Raw genomic sequence first — 21,442 nt, 5'->3', positions numbered from 1 at the left:
TTACTATTTTGTTTATTTTTGAAAAATAGCTGCTGTTGCAACGAACACAAGATCCATTGATCCATTAATATAACATAATTAATCAATAATATAATTTACCATCTTCAATGTGAAAGCGTTTGTTCCTGATAACTGTTGTGATTCTAGGATTAATAGGTGTGTGGTGTGGATATCCCTGAGGGGAGACGGTTGCTTCAATGCTCTGTGGTCCCGCCCCTCCTCGTACTATGAGGGGTTAACCTCCCCCCCCCCACGTTGTGTTACACGTCCACCCGTCAGCACGCTGCAGGCTGCAGGACGCCAGCGTGGACCCGGAGGCTGCACTGAGGCTGTGTTACAGTAATGGCTCCATTCAACATGTTAGCTGTGGGGCGCTCACACCGTGAGAGGCTTCTGCTTTAGGCGGGAGAAACCCTTTGACTGTTGCACATCTAAAGGGAGCCTCGCTCTGCTGATCAGCGTCCAGATGGAAACACTTTGTTTGTCTTAGAATCACAACATTCACCAGGTTATATTTTATTCTGATAAAGACTGAGATGTAATGCACCATTTCAGACAATATCTTGACTTCATCAAGAAACTTCAACATGAGATCAAGCCTTTGATCTCTGAACGTGAGACGATTGTTTTAATAATTAGATACATGTTTGTATTTTAATACATTCTGAAGCCATTAAAATAACGAGTGAGCAAGTTAGAAAAATGGTTATAAAATGATTATCTAAATCACAGTACCAGGTTCAAATTGTTATGAAAATCACAAAGATATCGCATAACAGAAAAATATGTGACATGAATGGAGCGAATGAATGATGATTTACACTAAAATAACAGCTCACATACAACAGACGAGCTCACAGTAAATAATCATAATAATTCAAAGTTTACCAAAATGTCTGGATGCAGATTAAACCCTGCTCTGTGGTTCATCGGTCCTCCTCTGCATCAGCTGTGATGCCACCTACTGGTCATTCTGCTGCATTACATTCTGTTCATTATGACTTCATAAAATGTATTCATTTCAAGTTTTCAAGAAAATAATAACAAAAACTAAACAAGCAAAAAAAGAAAAAGCCCGAGGACAATGGACAAATACTAAGAGATGAATAAGAGAACGAGGAAAAAATAACCAATAAACTGATTCAGATGAAAATGACGTCGCTTTAACGTGGCTTTGTTGATGAATCCTTAAATCCTTCCAGCAGCGACGGCTGTAGTTTCAGTTCAGGACAGTTTGGTGTGAAAATCAACTCTCGACCTTTAAAATGCAAAGAGCGGCCAATAAATATCTTATAACCTGCTAATAGTGCTTTATAACTAAAGTTATACGCACTCATGAATATTCATAATGCTTTATAACAATAGTCACAACACGTTTTAAAGCATTTCATAATGATTCATCAGGTAAAGTATCTGTGATGCTACATAACATAACTGATGGTGACTTACAGGTTTGTATTTGCAAGGATCATAGTGTGTTATGATTCCCACTATTGTAACACATTATAATCTTTTATAATGTGTCAGCTGTTTAGACACGTTTAGTGTCAATCTCAAATTGATTAAAGACATAAAAAAAGAAAGAGAGAGCGAGAGAGAGACAGAGAGAGAGCAAGACAGACAGAGAGAGAGAGAGAGCGAGAGAGAGAGACAGAGAGAGAGAGAGACAGAGAGAGAGAGACAGAGAGAGACAGAGAGAGAGAGCAAAACAGACAGAGAGAGCGAGAGAGCGAGAGAGAGAGACAGAGAGAGAGAGAGACAGAGAGAGAGAGACAGAGAGAGAGAGACAGAGAGAGACAGAGAGAGAGAGCGAGAGAGCGAGAGAGAGAGACAGAGAGAGAGAGAGAGAGAGAGAGAGCGAGAGAGAGAGAGAGACAGAGAGAGAGAGAGACAGAGAGAGAGAGAGAGAGATAGAGACTGTTGTTGAAAACCACTTTATTGACACCGCTTTTAGACATTCCAGTTCCATCATTGAGATAAAAAAACGAATTTTTTTCCGAACACGATACGGTATCATTTAAAACGGTTAACCAAATAAGGTCCAACAAACATAAACGTGTCTTTAATTGTCTGTAGGCTGAGACCCCGACTCTCACTTAGTGCCCACTTTGTCCAGTTCTCTGTTCACTTTGTGAACTATCTTCTTGAGTCTGTATCCTTCCTGCTTCGTGAGACCTCCTCTGTCCTTGCTCCTCATGTGAGATCTGGCAGAGCTGGAGAGCTGCTCCTTGTCAGAGAGGTAGTCCTCCACTCTGACTCCTCTCACGTTCTTACTCCTCCTCAGAAACTCCTTTATCTCCTCCACGCTGTAGCCTCCAGAGCCCCGAGAGCTGCCAGCACCGTGTGTAGAGGGCTCACTGTTTACAGCAGAGTTCTCCTCCTGACTGGACTCAGAGTCCTCCCAACCGGACTCAGGGTCCTCTTCCAGCCTGGACTCACACTCGGCTGCTCCTCCACTTTCTGTAGTTGCCACTTTCTTGGCCTGTGAGCTTCCTCTGTCTCCTCTCTGTTTCCTCTTCAGCTGAGGGGCCTTGAGCTGCTCCTCGTCTGCTTCCATGTCCACCTCCCCACCTGCCTCCACCTGTCCTCCAATACTCCCCCTCACCTGCTGGACCTCACTTGCCCCGTCCTTCCTCACCTCTTGTCCCCCACTTGTCCTCTCTTCTCTCACCTCTTGTACCCCACCCGTCTCCTGCACCCTCACCTCTTGTACCCCACCCGTCACCTCCACTCTCACCACCTGAGCCCCACCCGTCTCCTCCACTCTCACCTCCTGTGCGCCACTTGTTCCCTCTTGTCCGTCCTGCTTGTCCCCTCTGTCCTCAGCACCTCTCTGGTTCTGGTCTTTGTTTGAGCCGTGTCCCCAGGACAAGCTCTGCTCATATGTCCTTCTCTCCCACAGCTGTAACATTTAAAATCGTTCGTCTTTGCAAAGATGACGTAGTCAAAGTCGTCCACAGTGATCTTGAAGCTGAGGTTGACCACTCTGCTCCTGTTGCTGGGGATCATGAAGACATGTCTCCTGTGAGACACCACGTGCTGCAACAGCGGAGACTGAAATCCAGAGGACACCCTCCTAACCGGAGACACCACCTTCCCATGTTTGGACAGCTCTTTGACGATGGCAGCGCTCTTTATGAATGGCGGCACGTTGGACACAGTGACTTTCACCTCCGGTGAGGCGAGAGCATACGTGGGCAGGAAGTGCTCACCCACAGAGATCCCGTTCATCAACACCACTTCCGCAGTTTCTATGCTGTCCAGAAAGATGACCACAGCGCTGTTCATCCGCGCTGCGGACTTCACGTGGCTGTGGCCGACAATCTCACCCACTCCCAGGCTGATCTCCTCCACCCAACACCCGAACAGCGGCGGGATCTTCACGCCGTGTTCCCTGGTTAGCTCCGTCAGGCGCATGCTAGCGTTTAGCACGCCGACAGCACCTGCTGCCCGGCTGCAATCCGCTCAAAAAGACCCAAAAAACAGATAACTTCACATACCTTCCTACCCACATACCTTCCAACCTACCTTCCTACCTACCTTCCTACCTTACCAACGACCTACCCACCTATAAATTGACCGACCTACCTAGCTCACGCTAGCTCCAAACATCCCTTAAACTAGCTAGAAGGTCGGTAAGTCTGCAACACTGACAGCCCGTCCCTTCAGGCCTTTCCTCCATATCCACTCAGCCTGATCTTTTGGCCGTGATCATCGCTCTACTTCAAATAAACTTGAGATGTTTTGGCCGTAAAGAGGATCTCTTACATGTGATGGCCAGAATGAACAGGAGGGATTATTACAGCAAGCAAGACCTGTTTCAGTGTTCATATCAACACCTGGCTATTGTTTTAAGACAGGCTTGAACAATTCTACGATGGGGCGTCCTGGTGGTGGGTTGTACTACGGTGCATAATGACAGGCCTGACATTAATCCGGCATGTTATCGCTATCCCTCCCTTGATTCCAGTCGACTGGAAGATAAAAACAGAAAAACAAACCTTTATACGAAGTCAATTGTTGCATTGCATCATACAGAACAAAGCAATGAATTATTTCCTGGAATTGGTTTTGATTTCTATTTATGGTTGTTTGCCCCACGACCAGGGAACCAATCACACCGTCACACGCAGTACAGTGTTCACTGAACCAGTTCTAGCTGGTAGAACTTAAAAACAGCCGTACATTTCTACCGCTATGAAAACAAAATTCCACTCCGTCTGGTTTCGCAGGATTTTTCCGATGCTGCTGTTCTGTTGTAATTGAGGAGTTAGACTCATTTGCATGTTATTGTATGTACAGTACAGGCCTGTCTAAATGCTGCATCTAGGATTACTGATGTAAAAAAGACCTGATAGCATCTTTAAATCTTACCCAATGGTCTACAAATCATTTTCCATTAAAATCACAAAACATTTACCTACATTTGTTACATCGGTAGCTTGACAATATGTGGCGTTAGACATGCAGTTCAGTTTGTGTAGCTATAAAACTTTCCACACTTTGAAACCTTTCTTCCGTTCCCTTCTGCTGACTCGGGCCGGGTTGCAGGCGCAGTAGGTTTAGCAGGGTATTCTAGGCGTACCTCTCCACAGAAACTTTTCCAGATGAGATATATGATATTTCTGGGTTTACCTGAAACCCTGTAAAGGGAGGTGTTGTTGTGAAAAAATGTGCTGTAGCTGTTTTTCACACTTTAGAGCAGGTTTAAGAATGAAACAGAAGCTCTCAGAGGCGTATAGTTTAAATCAAAAGCAATAGGTTTATTTATCGAACAAAGTTATTCAGCCAACACAATTAAACATGCATGGGCTCTAATGATTTCCCTCTCAGAGGTCCACCATAAGACACGCTTAAACACATCAGCATCATCCTTAATATATGGGGTCCGCCCCTTGCTACACATTGGCCAAAGTCAAAGATGCAGGCGTGGCACGTTTGTACGTTATGACACCTGGGTGGAGGCCGTGAATGTCCATTCACCTTTGGCCCCTCCCAATAGGCGTTGGTTTCCGTCAGTGTGAGTGAGAGTTTGAGGCGAGAGGACCTGGGAAAGAGTGTGTGGAGAAAGCCGGGCTCAGCTGGGCGTTGGCCCTCGCTTGAATCTCACTGTCTATTGTGTCTTCCTTATCTTCTCTAAAGATGGCTGCCTGTTCTTATGTGACGCAGTTAAATAAGTAACCTCTCACCTGCTTCTCTCTGGCCTTGCTGTGTTGTGAGCACTGTATAAGTGGTTAATAGTGCTGCATAAGATAATGGTTATTAAAACTACAAATATACTAGTGATTAATTAAACTGTATATATAAGCTAGTTGCTGATTAAGCTGTATATAAGCTAGCTGTTGAATAAACTGTATATAAGCTAGCTGTTGAATAAACTGTATATAAGCTAGCTGTTGAATAAACTGTATATAAGCTAGTTGCTACTTAAAGCTGCATATAAACTAGCTGTTGATTAAGCTGTATATGAGCTAATTGCTGATTAAAACTGTATATATGCTAATTTTATCAACAAATCCCTCTCTTGACGTCTGAAGGACGTCACTTTCTTTACTTTCCTACCCTGTTCACACGCTGGTGTCTTCCTCTGCCTCTCCTGACCCTACCAGGCTGTTCTGCTCTTCCCATACTGGGTAAGCGCCATAAGGAGGGGGTGGTAATGGTTCCTTGGAGAGGGCAGTGGTGATGAGACGGCCAACCAAAGAACGAATACAGGGTATTATACAACATCCACATGAGACCAATATTGCAATGAACACACCCACTGACACTGCTATTGACAAGATCAGGTGCTTCCATTTTCCAAACATGTTTTCCATCCAATCTCCAAATGGATTGTTCACACCTGATGCTTCCTGCATTTCGTTTGACAGTGCCCTCAGACTATTCAGTGCTTTTGTGACTGAACCGTCCGGCGCAGTATTGTTGGGGATGACAGTGCAACACAGGTCTCCAAACATTGAGCAAACACCTCCTTTTTCAGCAAGCAACATGTCCAAAGCCATTCTGTTTTGTACAGTAATCAAAGAAGTAGGGGCCAGCTGCTCAGCCAGACCCTCTATTGCATCCCTAGTATGATTAGCCAAACGAAGAACATTGTAATGCACATAATTGATACGATCAACATTTTTATTCACAGTTATCCATGGAATAATACTTGCGACACTCTCAAAACCTGCTGCAATTTGGTCTACCAATTTGTATTCATTAGGCACTCCTCTGGGCACTCCGATAGCATCTATGTAAGTTGGACCTCTGTCCAGGCTGAACTCAGCTTCAGCTGCTCTTTTAGCTAAGATATGTCTGCGTCTGCGTTGGGTCAGGCTTTGTACTTTGTTTTGGTCCTGTATTATTTTGTCTCCCACTAAGGTAAGTGGCATTGCCAGCCTCACCATAGCACAGACTCCTATTGTAGATGGTGGTATGTTAGTGAATAAGCGCAGACCCCCACAGTAGTAGAATAGCCCTCCCCTAGCCCAAGAACCTATCTCTGAGCCTGGTCGTGTCATGTTGCACCAGTCTTCTGGCACACTACCTAGGTGGATTTGAGCTCTATCGTTGGTGAAATGGTAACAGACATATCTGGATCCTAGTCCTTTGTAAGCTTTGAAATAACCTACTGCAGTTTGGTTGTCTATCGGTGGGAATATGGATGCCAGAGTAGTGCAATGTGGTGGAGTAGCCATTTTAGTCATTTTTGTCATGCACGCGTATCCTGTTGGGTCAGATTCAGGATATAGTGGTGCTGGTTCGGTGAACATAGCTGGTCTAGCTGCAGCACAAGCTACACAGCCACTCATTTTGTTTTTTATAGCATTATCAACAATCCAATTTAACCATACATTGTCGCTTCCTTGTCCTGTAGCTAATTGGATCACCTGTTGGGGAGTCCATTTAGAAAAGTCTTCTGATAAGACAGTAGGTGGGTCTGGTGGTAGCGGTTGTCTGTGCGGAATTATGTTTATTTGAATTCCTACTCTCGGGTCTTTGCCTGGGACGTCCACTAATAGGGCGAACCATATTATGTTTTTTCCTGTGCTGCTTTTGGTGACGTTGTTCAGGGACAGAGATAAGGGATTGGCTGTTGCTGAAAAGTCTCGTTGGAAGTCTATTTTGTCCCATAAGGTCCTTCTCGGACTTTCCCCTCGCATTGTTGGCTTCCACCGCCCTGTGTGCTTAGTTACCGCCCCCCAGGAATGACAAAACGCTATGGACGGGACGTTCACGTAATTCTCACATCTGTTGACTATGGCATTGTCAGCACACAAATACACAGCACGTCCTCTCCATGCTCTTGGACTTCTTCCACAGTTAATCACATCACACAAATCAAAAGTAAAAACGGTTTTGCTCCCCTTGGTATAGTTTAAGGTCAGATATGCACGACACGCTTTTGGTGGTGGCTTGTATGCCGGTTCTGAGGCATCTCTTTTTTGCCTATCCTTCCCTCTCTCGAGGTCGTTTTGAGTTTTGTTCACATCCTCGCCGCTTGTTGTCAGATTGAAGCTTGGATGACTCTCAAACCTTGTCAGATTTTGCATGTTCACATCCTTGCCACTTGTTGTCAGATTGCAGCTTGGATGACTCTCAAACCCTGTCAGATTTTGCACTGCCTCTGGCAGACAGCCATAGTTTCCGCTAGTCGGTTTGTTCACTGTTTTGTCCCCCATTTTCAATCCCAAAGTCAAGAATATCACAAATGCCACACCCAAACCCAATAGGACCCACCCAGTTCTTTTACCTATCCCCATGTCTTTCCAGGTACCTGGAGTGGGATGAATCCCCTGTGGCTGGATGTCTGTTTCCCCCAACAGATTACACTCACACTCCATTTTGCGCCAGATCACCTCGGACCTCTGCTAAGGGTCTGGAACGCTCAGATGCTGGGGCACAATGTGACAGGTGGTGCCAAGGTGCTCCTGATTTACCTATGACCTGGACCGAGTGTGAAGTAACCTCCTTCACTTCGTACGGCCCTGTCCACCTGGGGTCAGTCCACTTTCTCTTGTGAACTTTGACCCTGACCCAGTCACCCACTCGGATGAGATTTTTCACTTCCTCCTGGTCAGCTGCACTGGTCCGCAGGACCTGTTTGGAGAGAGCCTCCGTGAGAGTGATTAACGCAGTCATATATGCCTTCATTTCAACTTGCTGCACATCTAAAGCAGGAATATGACTACTGTCTCTTGGAGGACCAGGCATTTGCCTCCCTGTCATTAACTCATGTGGTGAAAGATGCGTCTCATTTCCTTGTGCGCTCCTCATTGCCATTAGAGCTAATGGTAAGGCTTCAACCCATGTCAGCTTTGATGCCGCACATGTCTTTGCTATTTTTGATTTTAGCGTCTGATTTGCCCTCTCTACCAGTCCTTGTGACTGTGGATGATACACTGATCCATATCTATGTCTGATTCCTAGTCTGGCTTCCACTTCCTGCAAATGCTTATTACTGAAATGTGAACCATTATCGGACCTTATGCATCTAGGAACACCATAGCGAGGTATTAGTTCTGTTTGCAGCCACTTTATTACTGTCTGTGCGTCTTCTTTTTTAGTTGGGATTGCCTCTACCCACTTTGAAAATCTGTCCACCATTACCAAAATGTATCTTTTTCCTTGTACTCTGTTATCATGTCCCATGTCAGTAAAGTCTATGCTGATGTCTTGGAAGCAGGCTGATGGTACAGGATAAGAGCCCATAGGTGTCTTGTACGGTTTCTTCACATTGTGATCCCCACAGGTGGTGCATTCGTCGCAGAAGAGGCACAGTGCTTGCATTCTTTGCAATGTTCCTTTCTTTCCTTCGTGCGTGCCTCTGATATCAGTGAGACACACAATTCTGCTGGTGCTACCACTCTACCATCATGGGATCTACAAAGTCCACTTTCTCCTGTTGTTGCTCCTCTTCTTTGCCATTCGGACCATTCGTATGGTCCAGCCTTCTTCTGTATCTCAATCAGTGTTTCTTCAGTGATTTCTGGTTCTTGTATGGCTGTTTTCAGAACCATCTGTTTTGGTCTGTATCCTCTTCTTCTTTAGCAGCTTCATCTGCCATGTCGTTTCCCACACTTATTCTGGTCTTTGCCTTGCCATCATGTCCTTTGCATTTCATGATTGCCACTCTTTTTGGTAGCTTCATAGCTTCCACCAGTGCCATGATTTCCTTCTTGTGTTTGATGGGTGCGTCCATTGATGTTGTGTATCCTCTTCTTCGCCACATGGGCCCATCAACGTGAGCTGCTCCATGTGCGTAAGCAGAATCTGTGACGATGTTTGCAGATTTTCCTTCTGCTATTTTCAAGGCTTGTATGAGCGCTTCGACTTCTGCCAGTTGTGCTGATGCTGGTTGAGGTAGGATACCTGATGCTACTATTGTGTGTTCCATGTCTTCGAATTGTCTCACCACAGCATAGGATGCTGTGTTTCCGTCATTTCCTTTGTAGCAACATCCATCCGTGTATAACCACATTTCTGCTCCTGGGATTGGTGTATTTCCCAGGTCTGGCCTTAGTTTGTTTTCAATGATTGCTCTTGCTTCGCAGCTGTGTGGTTGATCTCCTTGTCCTTGTTGTAGTGATGTCGCCATATTGATTCCTCCTGTTTCATAGACAATATGTGCTCTTGTGCATTCTCTTTGAATTTTCGATTTTCTTGCAGCTCCGAACGTGAATTCTTTGCTGAGGAGGAATGCAGCCACACCATGATGTGTGTGGATTTTCAGAGGGTGGCACATGACAATGTGGGATGTTTTCTCGATCGCCTTTGCAATTGCCGCCATGTGTCTTGTACAGGTGGATTGGCCAACTTCAACTGGGTCCAGTTTTGATGAGTGATACATGAGTACCACTCTTTCTCCCCCTTTTTTCTGATACAAAACTGCATTTACCATCCCTCCTTTTTGTTCAGAAACATCTAGGTGAAAAGGGAGTAAATAGTCTGGAGCTTGAAGAGCCGAGGCATGTGACAAAGTCTGTTTGAGTTTGGTGAACGCGTCTTCAGCGTCTTGTGTCCACACCAGTGGGGCAGAGGTGTTTCTAGTTCCTGGTTCCTTGAGCAGGCTTCTGAGACAGGTGGTGAGGTCAGTGTAGTCTGGAATGTGACTACGAGAGTAGCCTGTTAGACCCAGGAATGACAGCATATGTCCCACGGTGATAGGTCTGTCATGATGGAGAATGCTGTCTCTGTGGGCTGTGCTTACAGCCAGGCCGCTAGATGAGAGAGTGCGACCCAGGAATGTGACTTGTCTCCTACATGTTTGGACCTTGGTCTTCTTAACTTTGTAGCCTTTTGAGGCTAACAGCAGCAGCAGAGTCTCAGTGGCCTCCAGGCAGGTAGCTGAAGATGGGGCAGCAATCAGGAGGTCATCCACATATTGTATGAGGACGACACCATCCGGCACCTCTATATCAGACAAGTGTAGTCTGAGATGATGGTTGAACAAACCTGGAGAACAACGAAAGCCTTGTGGCAGGCGAGAGTAGGTGTATTGCTGGTCGTTGAATGTGAAAGCAAACAGTGTCTGTGAGTCTTTGTCCAGAGGGATGCTGAAGAAGGCGTTAGCGAGGTCAATTACTGTGAAATATGAGAGCTGTGGGCTGAGATTTGTTAAGGCAATATGTGGATCTGGAACTGGATATGACGCCGGTTGTGTGGCATCATTGATTGGTCGAAAATCTTGTACCATCCGCCAGCCTGTGTTGTTTCCGGCCTTCTGCACTGGCAATATCGCTGTATTGTATGGTGATCGAGTTTTCACCAACACTCCAGCTTGTAACAGACCTGCAATGGTCGGGGCGATGCCTGCGATTTGTTCTGGCTTTAGTTTGTACTGTGGATGCCAGATAGGAGGTGCAAATGGATCCAACAGCGTCACCTTCACAGGTTTGACCGTTGCCAATTTTCCCACATCATAAGGGCCAGTCGTCCATAGTGTCGCAGGCACGCCGTCCAATAGAGCTTGAGTTGCAGGATGGTCAGTGCATGGTTTACCATGATGGCGTGGCAGTGGTAAATGTTCAGGTAGTGTGTGTTCTTTGGTAGAGATGATCCATCGCCACATATCTTCTTCTGTTGCCTTCAGCAGTCCTGCTGTATCTGTGTGTGTCCATGACAGAGTATGTGCTCTTTTAATCATGGGGCCGAGTCCTCTGGCCTCTTGTCCAAATCCAACCGCTAGGGTGACGTGTGGAGCAGATTCTTTGCTGAGACCATACCACTTGGTCTGATAATCATCCAATATCACTGCTGCTGCCACGCCTTCTTTTCCACAATACACATCATGACATATTATTTGTGGAGTTAGGTGTGCCATATTGATGTCCCAATCTTCAGCATATGGGCAGTCTGGATCGTCCGTGACATTCATAGTGCAGTGCACATATGGTAGAGGAGTTTTATATGGATGCAGTCTTTGGATCTGTTCTCTGTGTATGTTGAACCAGAATTGAATTGTTGGTGTGCTTGGTCCTGTGGCTAGACATCTCAGCCAGTACACTTCTTCATCCAATGATTCCACATTAATGGACGTTTGTGGCATAGATAGTATTCGCACAGGCATTGATAGAGTGCTTGCAGGGGGAGGGTCCAGTGAGACTTGGACCCCTTCGTTGTTTAGCCATATTGTTAGACCGAATTTAGTCATCAGATCGCGGCCCAGTAGGTTTACTGGGCAGTTTGGCGCTGATAGGAAGCTGTGTGACCATTGTTGACTTCCAATTTGGACATTTAAAGGTTTAGTGCACCACTGGCGTTCTGGCGCGCCTGAGACCCCAACCACTGACACATATTTAGATGACAGGACCTGTGGAGACGTGAGGCTGGAATATGTTGCCCCTGTGTCCACCAAAAATGTGTGTGCCTGTCCGTTTATTGTGCAAGTGAGAGTTGGCTCACTTGCTAGTCCAAATTTCATGATGCCGGTGCCAGGTGGTTGTGGGGTGTCCTAGTAGGGATAATAGTTATTCGCCCACTGAGCTTGTAGTGCCTGGTTGACATTTTCTCCGGAGCTAGGATCATTTTGCGTCCATTGCTCAGTGCCTCCTAGTGGCGCCTGGTATGGCTGTCCAGCTTGATTCTGGTTTCGTGGATCCTGAAAGCCTCCTCTTCCTCTCTGATAATTTCCTCTTCCTCTGGGTCCTCTTCCTCTTCCACGTGTTGGGCCTTGTTGATGTGACAGGTCACGTGTGTGACAGTTACGTGAGTAGTGGCCTGGTTTTCCACAGGTGTAGCAGTAGAAAGTGCCTCCTTGGCCACCCCCTTGATCACCTCCTCTTTGTCCTCCTCTTTGGTTTTGTTGCCATGGTTGCTGCACCATTACAGGGACCACTTGTGCTGCTAGTGGTTCCAGTTGAGCCATCTGCTTCTTTTTGTCCTTTGCAATCTTTTGGGCCGTGTCCAGGTCAGACAGCTGTCTCTTCATCAGTGCCACTTGCAGTGCCTTGAGCTCCACATCTGATGCTTCTGCAGCTGTTCTGTGTTTATCATAGTGATGCAGTACATGTTCTCTCCATGCAGATTGAGTGAAGGAGGCGATGGCCACAGTGTTTTCAATCGCCTCTCTTACCTTTGCAGGCAATCCTTTGGTCACCATGCTTCTCCAGAGTGCCATTGATGTCTGAGATGCATCTGGGGATTCTCTAAATGTTGTTCTCCATACTTGCTCAGCGCGAGCTAGGAGATCTGCAGCAGGCTCCCCAGGCTTGGCCATGAAGGTTGACATTTGGCTGTGGTCTGTTGGGGTGGGGTACTCTCTTCTTAAGGCCTGATGTAGTAACAGCCTGACACCGCCTATGGGCGTGGGGTCAGGCGCGTTTGTGGTTCCTGCTACGGCTTCAAGCTTTTTCAGTGTGTGTGGGTCAGATGCTCTGGCCAGCAGGCCTCTGTAGTCACCAAGTGCCAGTTTGTGGGACTTTGTATATTTATCTAGCTCTTCTAGCCATGGCTCTGCTCCTGAGGACAGTGAAGGAAGGGCAGTCAGCAGTGTTGACATGTCCATGAAAGAGAAGGGAATAAATGCCATCTGGTGAGGGGCTGCAGCTGTTGGAGCTGGTCTGAGTGGCATCTGACGTGAGTTAGGCCCATATTGTTGTCCACTGCGCGTTGTTGATGGGGCTGTGGCATATCCGGTGAAATTTCCATTTAGCGTTAGCCTCTGTACTTCATGTGTTTGTGGCCATTTGTGTTCGTTGGCTGGCTGTGCAGCTAGTTCGATCAGCTCCTTCTCTTCCTCTGTACCAGGAACCCACAGGTCCGCTTGTGGTATAGCATATCCACTAGCCTCCATGTAAGGCGTATAGCCTGTTGCTGCATGGGCTTTTTCCAGCTGTTCGAGCTCCTCCAGTTGTTGTTCCAGGATTTGAATATCCTCTTGTGTTTCGTCTTCTTGTCTGTGTTGGTAACGGTCTCTGATTGAGTTGCTCACTCTGTGCCGAGTTTCGAGTGGGGCAGTCGATTCGAAAGCATCGAAGCGTGGCTCATTGTGTGCGTCGACAATTAGTGTAGGTGTAGTTTCAGGTCCGGGTGTGTTTCGCAGCCCTAGGGCGCTCAGTTGAGTCATCAGGTATCCCACAGTCTTCTCAACTTGCTTCGCTCTTTTTCTTCTCTCTTTTTCCTCTACTGAGACAGGTATCTGCAGCTCTCCTTCATCTACTGCGAAGATGCCTTTCAGGAACCCCTTTGATACTGGTCTTACTGGAGCCTGAATGAAAGGGTTATTTGTGGGCACATAATCGGGAGGGGGAGGTGGGAGATCCGGGTGCAGTTGGCTTTGTTCATGTTCATGCATGTCTTTGTGTTGCGGTGGCAGGTCAGGATACAGGTTGCTTTGTTCATGCTTGGGCTTGTCATTGTCGATAGGGGTGAATGGGTTGTCGGCATATGAGGGAGGGGCAGTGGATGAGGGTGTTAGGGCCGGAAACATGCCTCCGCTGTGTTTGGCGGCCTCTAGTGGTGAACGTGCTGCTTCAGCATCCAGCTCCATTGCGTTCCATGGCTCTTTGCCAACCCGCTCCATCCATCTCTTCTCGATTCCAGTGAGAATCAGCTTGCTGCCCATCCTGTTGTTATCAAAATCGAAGCACCGTTTAAGATAAGGCCAGACGCCTTTTTCTGCAGCTGCGTTGTTTCTTGCTGTTCTTTTTCCCATGTTTAGATATCTTGGATTTCTGTCCTGCCATTCGTTCTTCTTCTCTTCACAGTGTCTCATCACTTCCCTGTTCATCTGTTGTACCATCTCTTCTGAAGGGGAACAATTCAGCCGTTCTCCATCCCAAATGGCTTTATCTTTCCATCTTTTTATCAATCGTTGGTAGGCGTGTTGTTCCACTGGCCAAAGTTTGCTTCGTCCATTAATCCTGCTCTGTTCCTGGACAGCATTCTCCAAGATGCTCAGATAAGAGGAGAATTTCTCCGCCATGATGGGTGTTTCTGTAACATGCAATGAGAGTCTGAAATCAGTATTCCCAAATGTCCACACGATGGAGCCAAAAACTCCTGTCCATTGTTCCTGTTGCAGTTCTTGAATAGGCCACAGAAAAGCCAACATGCAGGACAAATGTTTTTTTTTTTTTTTCAAAAGCACCAGCAGAGGGAGCCAACGCTCCTCCCAAGTTTCCTGGTGTCTGGTTGAACTCAAATCAATGTCATTCACACTGCTGCATGTCTTAAAACCTGCTTTTCTCTGTAATATGTGTGTGTGTGAAATGATGATCTATTTTATTATTAACACTTTATGGTGAAGAGGACGAAAACAGTACAGTTATAGAGTTATTTCGAAGTCTCTGTGTGAATGGACACAAAAGCTCGTCCATTATACTAATGTGGCAATTTTCAGCCATAATCTTATGGTTTTAGCAAGCATTACCGTGCAGAGGTCACTGATCTTTATTCTGTTGTACGAGAGAATGACGGAGTGCTTCTCTCGGCGTTTTAAACCTTCATACAGTGACCTCACAACTCCGCATATAAGCATTACAAGTATTACGCATATTATTTAACAGTGTATGAATATATATTATTTACAAATCTGCCTATATACCCCTGCTAGGTGTGAAATGCTATGTTTTAATTACTCAAGCAATGGCTTGTAACTAAATATTTTATAAGGCAGAGAGAGAGTGTTAACCTTGCCCCCACCTTTTTAAATATCTTCCGCTAACTGTCTTTGTAACTGTCTTTGTAAGTAGACACAAATCAAGGCCGCGTCTGTATTTTTTTATCAGGAGTAGTCAAATCCTCCCTAATATTCCCACCGCCAGTCTTGACTAAATGAATAGAAGATTTGTAGCAGCTGTTAACCTTGTATATTCATACTTTTAGCGACTGTCTGGCTGGAACAATAGAAGCTGTGTATTAGCTTTTAAAACTTTTTTTTTTTTTTTTTTTCTTCCTGGTAGCATTCCTGGACTGCTGTGTTTCCGCATTACACTTTGCTAACGATCCCTAAGGAACACAATTTTCCAATAAATTTAACTATGCCAGTAAAACTGACACTTATATTAGCCCTCAGCTGTCTCTCAGCATATTCTAGTGATTTATGTGTGTGTGTGAATGTAACAGTCGTGTATAATGTGTGTTTTCCCTACTCTGGACACCAACCTTTGAAACAACACACCAACATTTTCAAACACCAAGCACGGCCTCAGCTGGCTGTCTCTAACGCACAAAGAAACTCAGAAACAGCATAAACTCTGAACCAGGTCTCAGCGCTTACATATATGCTCCTAATAATCGCACTCATTTAAACGAAATCGAATCCATACACAGCCGTGGTTATGTACGCTTCAAACATGCACTTTCATTCAAACAAAATTGCAACACACTGCCTTTTTTTTTTTTTTTTTTAAATGCACAGAGATCACCTACACGGCAAAGGAATATCTTTAGTAATACAGACAAACAAATAAACAAAAGTTAAAACGTACAGCTCAGCAAATAGTCAACCGCATTCATACTAGATAATCACAACACATGCTGCCGTGTCTTTAAGCATAAATCAGTCACAAGCACGGAGTCAACCGCATTCATACTAGATAATCAAAACACACGCTGCCGTCTCTTTAAGCATAAATCAGTCACAAACACGGAGTTGTAGAAGAGATGTACAGCTCTTTTTACACACTCATCACATTCCATCAGCAAGCTTTTTTCTCAACCTCATCAAACAGACTGGAGCGCTACTGATCGTTCGATCACAACGCAAATGACAAACAGCTTTTTAGCAACCAAAAAACAGTCAGATTATAAAGGATTCTTTCCCTATTCCGTGACAGCTAATCCACTTTATCAAACTAAACAAACAGACACCTCTTGGACGCCTGCGCAAATGACAACTGCTTCTCAGCAAACAAACACAGTAAACACCAATTAAAACCAAATTTGAAATGCGCACAATTCACAAATACGGTCTAGCACGTAAGTAATACTTTTACAAATGCAGTGAAACAATGAACACACATTAGAACATACACGGCTGTCTCTTTAAATGTAAATCAGTCAGAAGCACGGCCTTCGGATGAACTGACTCTTTTTTTTTTTTTTTTTTAGACACACATTTATCAGAAACGCATTGTAACAGCAATTTGTCTTTTATCTCGATCTCATCAAACAGACTGTGTACCGCTGATCTCTCGACCACGATACAAATGAAAAACAAATGCTTTTTCAGCAAACAATCAGTCAGATTATAATAATTTCTGTCCCTATCTTACACACATATCAAAGAGCTCTGCTTCTTTAATACATCACAACGGCCGCTGCTTTTTGTCAAAAACAATGTTACAGCCGGGAGCTGATCCCGGACCTACCGCGTCGAAGACTGATATTTTAACCACTACTCCATCAGGGTAGAACGTAAATAATACAATTTAACTGCTTTTTTATCCTAGGTCATCTCTGGACCTGTACACGTTCTGGCCATTTTCATTAATCTCGTCCGTTATTAACAACACACCGATATAATCAACTTCTGTGCTCTCGTCCAGAAACTCCGTCGAGGAAACTCTAATCAGAGTAACACTATTTTTTACTGAATCGCTACACACGAGTTGATGTCCGAAGACTCGATGCTCTTAATACGGGAATCCCGCAGTCAGTTTTCTCCATACAGTTTATCAATGACATCAATGACATATACATATATCCCCGTCATGTTATGCAATTTCTTCGTAGCCCAAAACATCCCATAAGTACGTTAGAAATCACGCCTTTTGCAACATGAATTTGAGTGTTCAGCGTGGAGCGCGTGTCTGCGAGCAAATGCGTTACACGGCTCACAGCACCTCACATCTACGCTATCACAAATGCGTCATTTCTCGCCGTTATTTGACGTTTTCTGATGGGCACATTCATACATATTCACAAACCCCCAAATGGCTGTATAACAACTCTGTTGCTGTGTGTTTAATCTTTACCATATTCTATACTAAGCAAATACTTACAGTTCGGACAGTCTGAGCACATTTTAGAATATTTCTATGAATACAATGTTGCAGAATTCAGTTAAATAGGTCTCTGCATACCTTGAGATGTGCACCGGTGCGTCTCAGACCCCCCGACTGCAATTTCGCTCCGATGGCAATTATCGGGTTCCCAGCCTCGAAGGGAGTGTTACGCCGTTATCTGGAATCAAAAGGAGAGGCCTGTTAACATTCTAACCTGAAGCTCTGTATCGTATCAGATCACGTCGGGGTCACCACTTTGTTGTGAAAAAATGTGCTGTAGCTGTTTTTCACACTTTAGAGCAGGTTTAAGAATGAAACAGAAGCTCTCAGAGGCGTATAGTTTAAATCAAAAGCAATAGGTTTATTTATCGAACAAAGTTATTCAGCCAACACAATTAAACATGCATGGGCTCTAATGATTTCCCTCTCAGAGGTCCACCATAAGACACGCTTAAACACATCAGCATCATCCTTAATATATGGGGTCCGCCCCTTGCTACACATTGGCCAAAGTCAAAGATGCAGGCGTGGCACGTTTGTACGTTATGACACCTGGGTGGAGGCCGTGAATGTCCATTCACCTTTGGCCCCTCCCAATAGGCGTTGGTTTCCGTCAGTGTGAGTGAGAGTTTGAGGCGAGAGGACCTGGGAAAGAGTGTGTGGAGAAAGCCGGGCTCAGCTGGGCGTTGGCCCTCGCTTGAATCTCACTGTCTATTGTGTCTTCCTTATCTTCTCTAAAGATGGCTGCCTGTTCTTATGTGACGCAGTTAAATAAGTAACCTCTCACCTGCTTCTCTCTGGCCTTGCTGTGTTGTGAGCACTGTATAAGTGGTTAATAGTGCTGCATAAGATAATGGTTATTAAAACTACAAATATACTAGTGATTAATTAAACTGTATATATAAGCTAGTTGCTGATTAAGCTGTATATAAGCTAGCTGTTGAATAAACTGTATATAAGCTAGCTGTTGAATAAACTGTATATAAGCTAGCTGTTGAATAAACTGTATATAAGCTAGTTGCTACTTAAAGCTGCATATAAACTAGCTGTTGATTAAGCTGTATATGAGCTAATTGCTGATTAAAACTGTATATATGCTAATTTTATCAACAGTGTCCACGAGTAATCCTGATCGGATGCCCGAACCAACTCAGCTGGATCCTTCACCGCCTGTGATCATGGTGAAGTCATGTATTTGCATCTTTTAAATGGGATTTTAATTTACAATAAAAGGGGAAATGTGCATTATATCAACCTTCTATTTGATGTCTTCATTACACAATAAGCAATGCTTTGTGTGTCTGTGGTGTGTTGTGCATGTGTGCGATGTAATCATTCGGGGCTAACGTCAGCATGCTAATGTAGCGACGTGGGTGTATGATAAGGAATAAATCAGTTCAACACATTCTGGGTTTGTCCAATGATGAGGCTCGTAGCTCGTAGTTTAAAGTAGTTTTATTCCATGTCAACAAATAAATTGACAAAATCCTGATGCAATAAATGGAGTACCAAAACACGGACCTTCTGCTGGCTGTAACTAAAAATTCTAATCTGCGTTCAGAAAAATTGTTGCTCCACATCTTGCTCCATGAGAGCCGAACAAGCTGAAACCTACTTAAAGGAGAACAACATACATCAAAGCACATTCTGCAACATGACCAATTACCTTAACTCCATCATATGGTGAACATTTTAAAGGGCTTAACACACATACTTTAGCATGAACATAAAAATACAAACAACTGTTAAGAATACAAAATGGCTTTTTCATGATTCATTCACTATCAGTTGAGAGCGGGCTGGACGTCATCATGTTGATACGTAGTGACTTCACACAGTGGTGTATGGACTTCACCCACTCGTGCAGCTGATGGAGATCTACAATATGTCTTTTTCTAAATACAATCTAAATTCACCATCTGTCAGTAAAGTTGCAGTTTGAAGTGAAGACAGCGATACAGTTGGTCATTGTTGTGCTCTTTTCTTATCTCCGATCATTTATACTCGACATGTAAGAAAAGAATGTGACGAGCAAGAATGTCCTGAAGCTCAGACAGCCGTGGACTTACGGGAAGACGAGTGTCAAAGTATTTCATCTGCTGTCACAGTGGGTGTGATACTTTCAACGTGTGCTCAACAAACAATCACTCAAAGAACAAAACATCCATGTGGGTGTGCACTGGTGGAGCATTGAAAACTTTCCACTCCTGACATGAGAATGTGACAATGTGCCGTTTGGCATCAAATCAGTCTGGAGGAGGAAATGAAAGAACAACAACATGAAACATTATTACTTATTGTATAACTGGAAATATACAAAATATGACATTATGACACAGTCAAGTAAAAGCATCCAAACAGTCAAAATGATCTGTAACTCACATGAATACATCATAAAACAACAGAACTTTTACTAATTCAATTCATTCACACCTTTAATGGCGAACTGTTGAACTGGCTGTTTTAAACAGTTAATATCTAAAACTACGCCTGTTCCTGAGTGATGAAAACGTTTTCATCATGAAATGCAGCGCTGGCGTTCTCATCTTGTGAGTCTGTGTCATGGACTTTGCTTTTGTGTCGTGTCTTTACAGCCTGACGACCACTCAAAGGGCTTCAACACGACATGTCAACATTCACCCATTCACTCACATCCACACACTGATGGCTGAGAAGACCACCAGGACTCAGCTACTCACGCACTGATGGCTGAGAAGACCACCAGGACTCAGCTACTCACACACTGATGGCTGAGAAGACCACCAGGACTCAGCTACTCACACACTGATGGCTGAGAAGACCACCAGGACTCAGCTACTCACACACTGATGGCTGAGAAGACCACCAGGACTCAGCTATGTGTGCGTGTGCGTGTGTGCGTGCGTGCGTGCGTGCGTGCGTGCGTGCGCGTGCGCGTGCGTGTGTGTGCGTGCGTGTGCGTGCGTGCGTGCGTGCGTACGTGCGTGTGCGTGCGTGTGTGCGTGCGTGCGTGTGTGCGTGCATGCGTGTGTGCGTGCTTGATGAACATCAGGAGGGCGGTGTGTGTTTAATTCAGGTTTGTTACATGAAACCTTCCTTTTACTCTTCAAAGAAATACCACCGGAGTGTAAATCCCTGTTATTCATCCATTTAAAAAGAATCAAACAATGAAGCTGCTCAAGTTCAAGTTATTTCATCCTCATGCACACAAGAATTACAGAGAAGCAGCTGCTGGCAGAGACGTTCTCAAATCTCAAGCTCCCTCCGAATAAAACATAAAAATATATGTTTGAAGAAAATGAGACAAACAATAAAACAAACATGGAATTTACGTTCAGTGGGAGAGTCGAATGAAGATCAGAGTACCGACTTTTGTTGAAAGCTGAAAAGACAAACCTTAACCGATCAAACCAACACGGAGATGAAACAGATTCATTCAGAAACACTCAACACACATCGATGATGATCACACACTGGAAAAAAACAATCTCTAAGGTGAGAGCTTCTTCAGGGAGCACAGTAAAGCATCACAGCGTTCCACAGAAACACAAACCAAGTGTACGGTGTCTCTACGTCACTCCTCCTCAGTCCAGTTATGGTCACTTCCTGTTCGCTGGTTGCAAAAAACAAGATGGCGACGGCCAAAATGCAGAAATCTGGGATTGAAGACCGCAGTCCATAAAGCAATGAGAGACGTAACAATGACTACGTCCACTTCCTACAAACAGTCTGTGGTGTAGATGGTTTGGTGTGAGTTACAGAGAGTTGGAGATATCGGCTGCAGAGATGTCGGCCTTCTTTCCAATATGATGGGAATAGAGGACACACAGCTTACATTTGGAAAAGTCAACAGCAAAGTGTCTGTGCAGACATCGTGACCCGTTCCTGAGATATTCCACAGTTCTTGTTGTGAGCAGAGTGTCATGTTGTTCCTTTATGTCGGAGAGAAGGCAGACATCTCTACGGACAGTTTCTACAACACTGGGCAACTCGCACCAAAACAATCTAGATTGATAAATAGCACA

At 44.7% G+C, this 21,442-nt stretch overlaps 1 protein-coding gene across 3 annotated transcripts; it reads right to left on the bottom strand.

The window, feature by feature from the left end:
- Window positions 1-7,493: 7,493 nt before the first annotated feature.
- Window positions 7,494-18,533, bottom strand: LOC306791305 (uncharacterized protein). 3 transcript variants are annotated; one of them, XR_013772742.1, is made up of 2 exons: window positions 17,517-18,533; window positions 7,494-8,088 (listed from the first exon to the last, which is right to left on the bottom strand). XR_013772742.1 is itself a non-coding variant. In XM_079287957.1 (2 exons), the coding sequence occupies exon 2, from the start codon at window positions 14,411-14,413 to the stop codon at window positions 11,942-11,944; it is 2,472 nt and encodes an 823-aa protein (XP_079144083.1). In that variant the 5' UTR covers window positions 14,414-14,424; window positions 17,517-18,533; the 3' UTR covers window positions 11,602-11,941. The 3 variants fall into 3 exon arrangements, 2 of the variants coding, with proteins under 2 accessions (XP_079144083.1, XP_079144082.1); XM_079287957.1 differs by lacking the exon at window positions 7,494-8,088 and adding an exon at window positions 11,602-14,424; XM_079287956.1 differs by lacking the exon at window positions 7,494-8,088 and having other exon boundaries at window positions 11,602-17,616; window positions 17,732-18,533.
- Window positions 18,534-21,442: the final 2,909 nt, after the last annotated feature.

Source organism: Melanostigma gelatinosum, assembly GCF_949748355.1.
Source record: "Melanostigma gelatinosum genome assembly, chromosome: 2".
NCBI classification, from domain to species: domain Eukaryota; kingdom Metazoa; phylum Chordata; class Actinopteri; order Perciformes; family Zoarcidae; genus Melanostigma; species Melanostigma gelatinosum.
This window is presented reverse-complemented; position numbering and strand designations above follow the sequence as displayed.

Coding starts and splice junctions, on each gene's coding strand:
- LOC306791305 (XM_079287956.1), bottom strand. CDS start 14,542: ATGTTGGCTTTTCTGTGGCCTATTCAAGAACTGCAACAGGAACAATGG.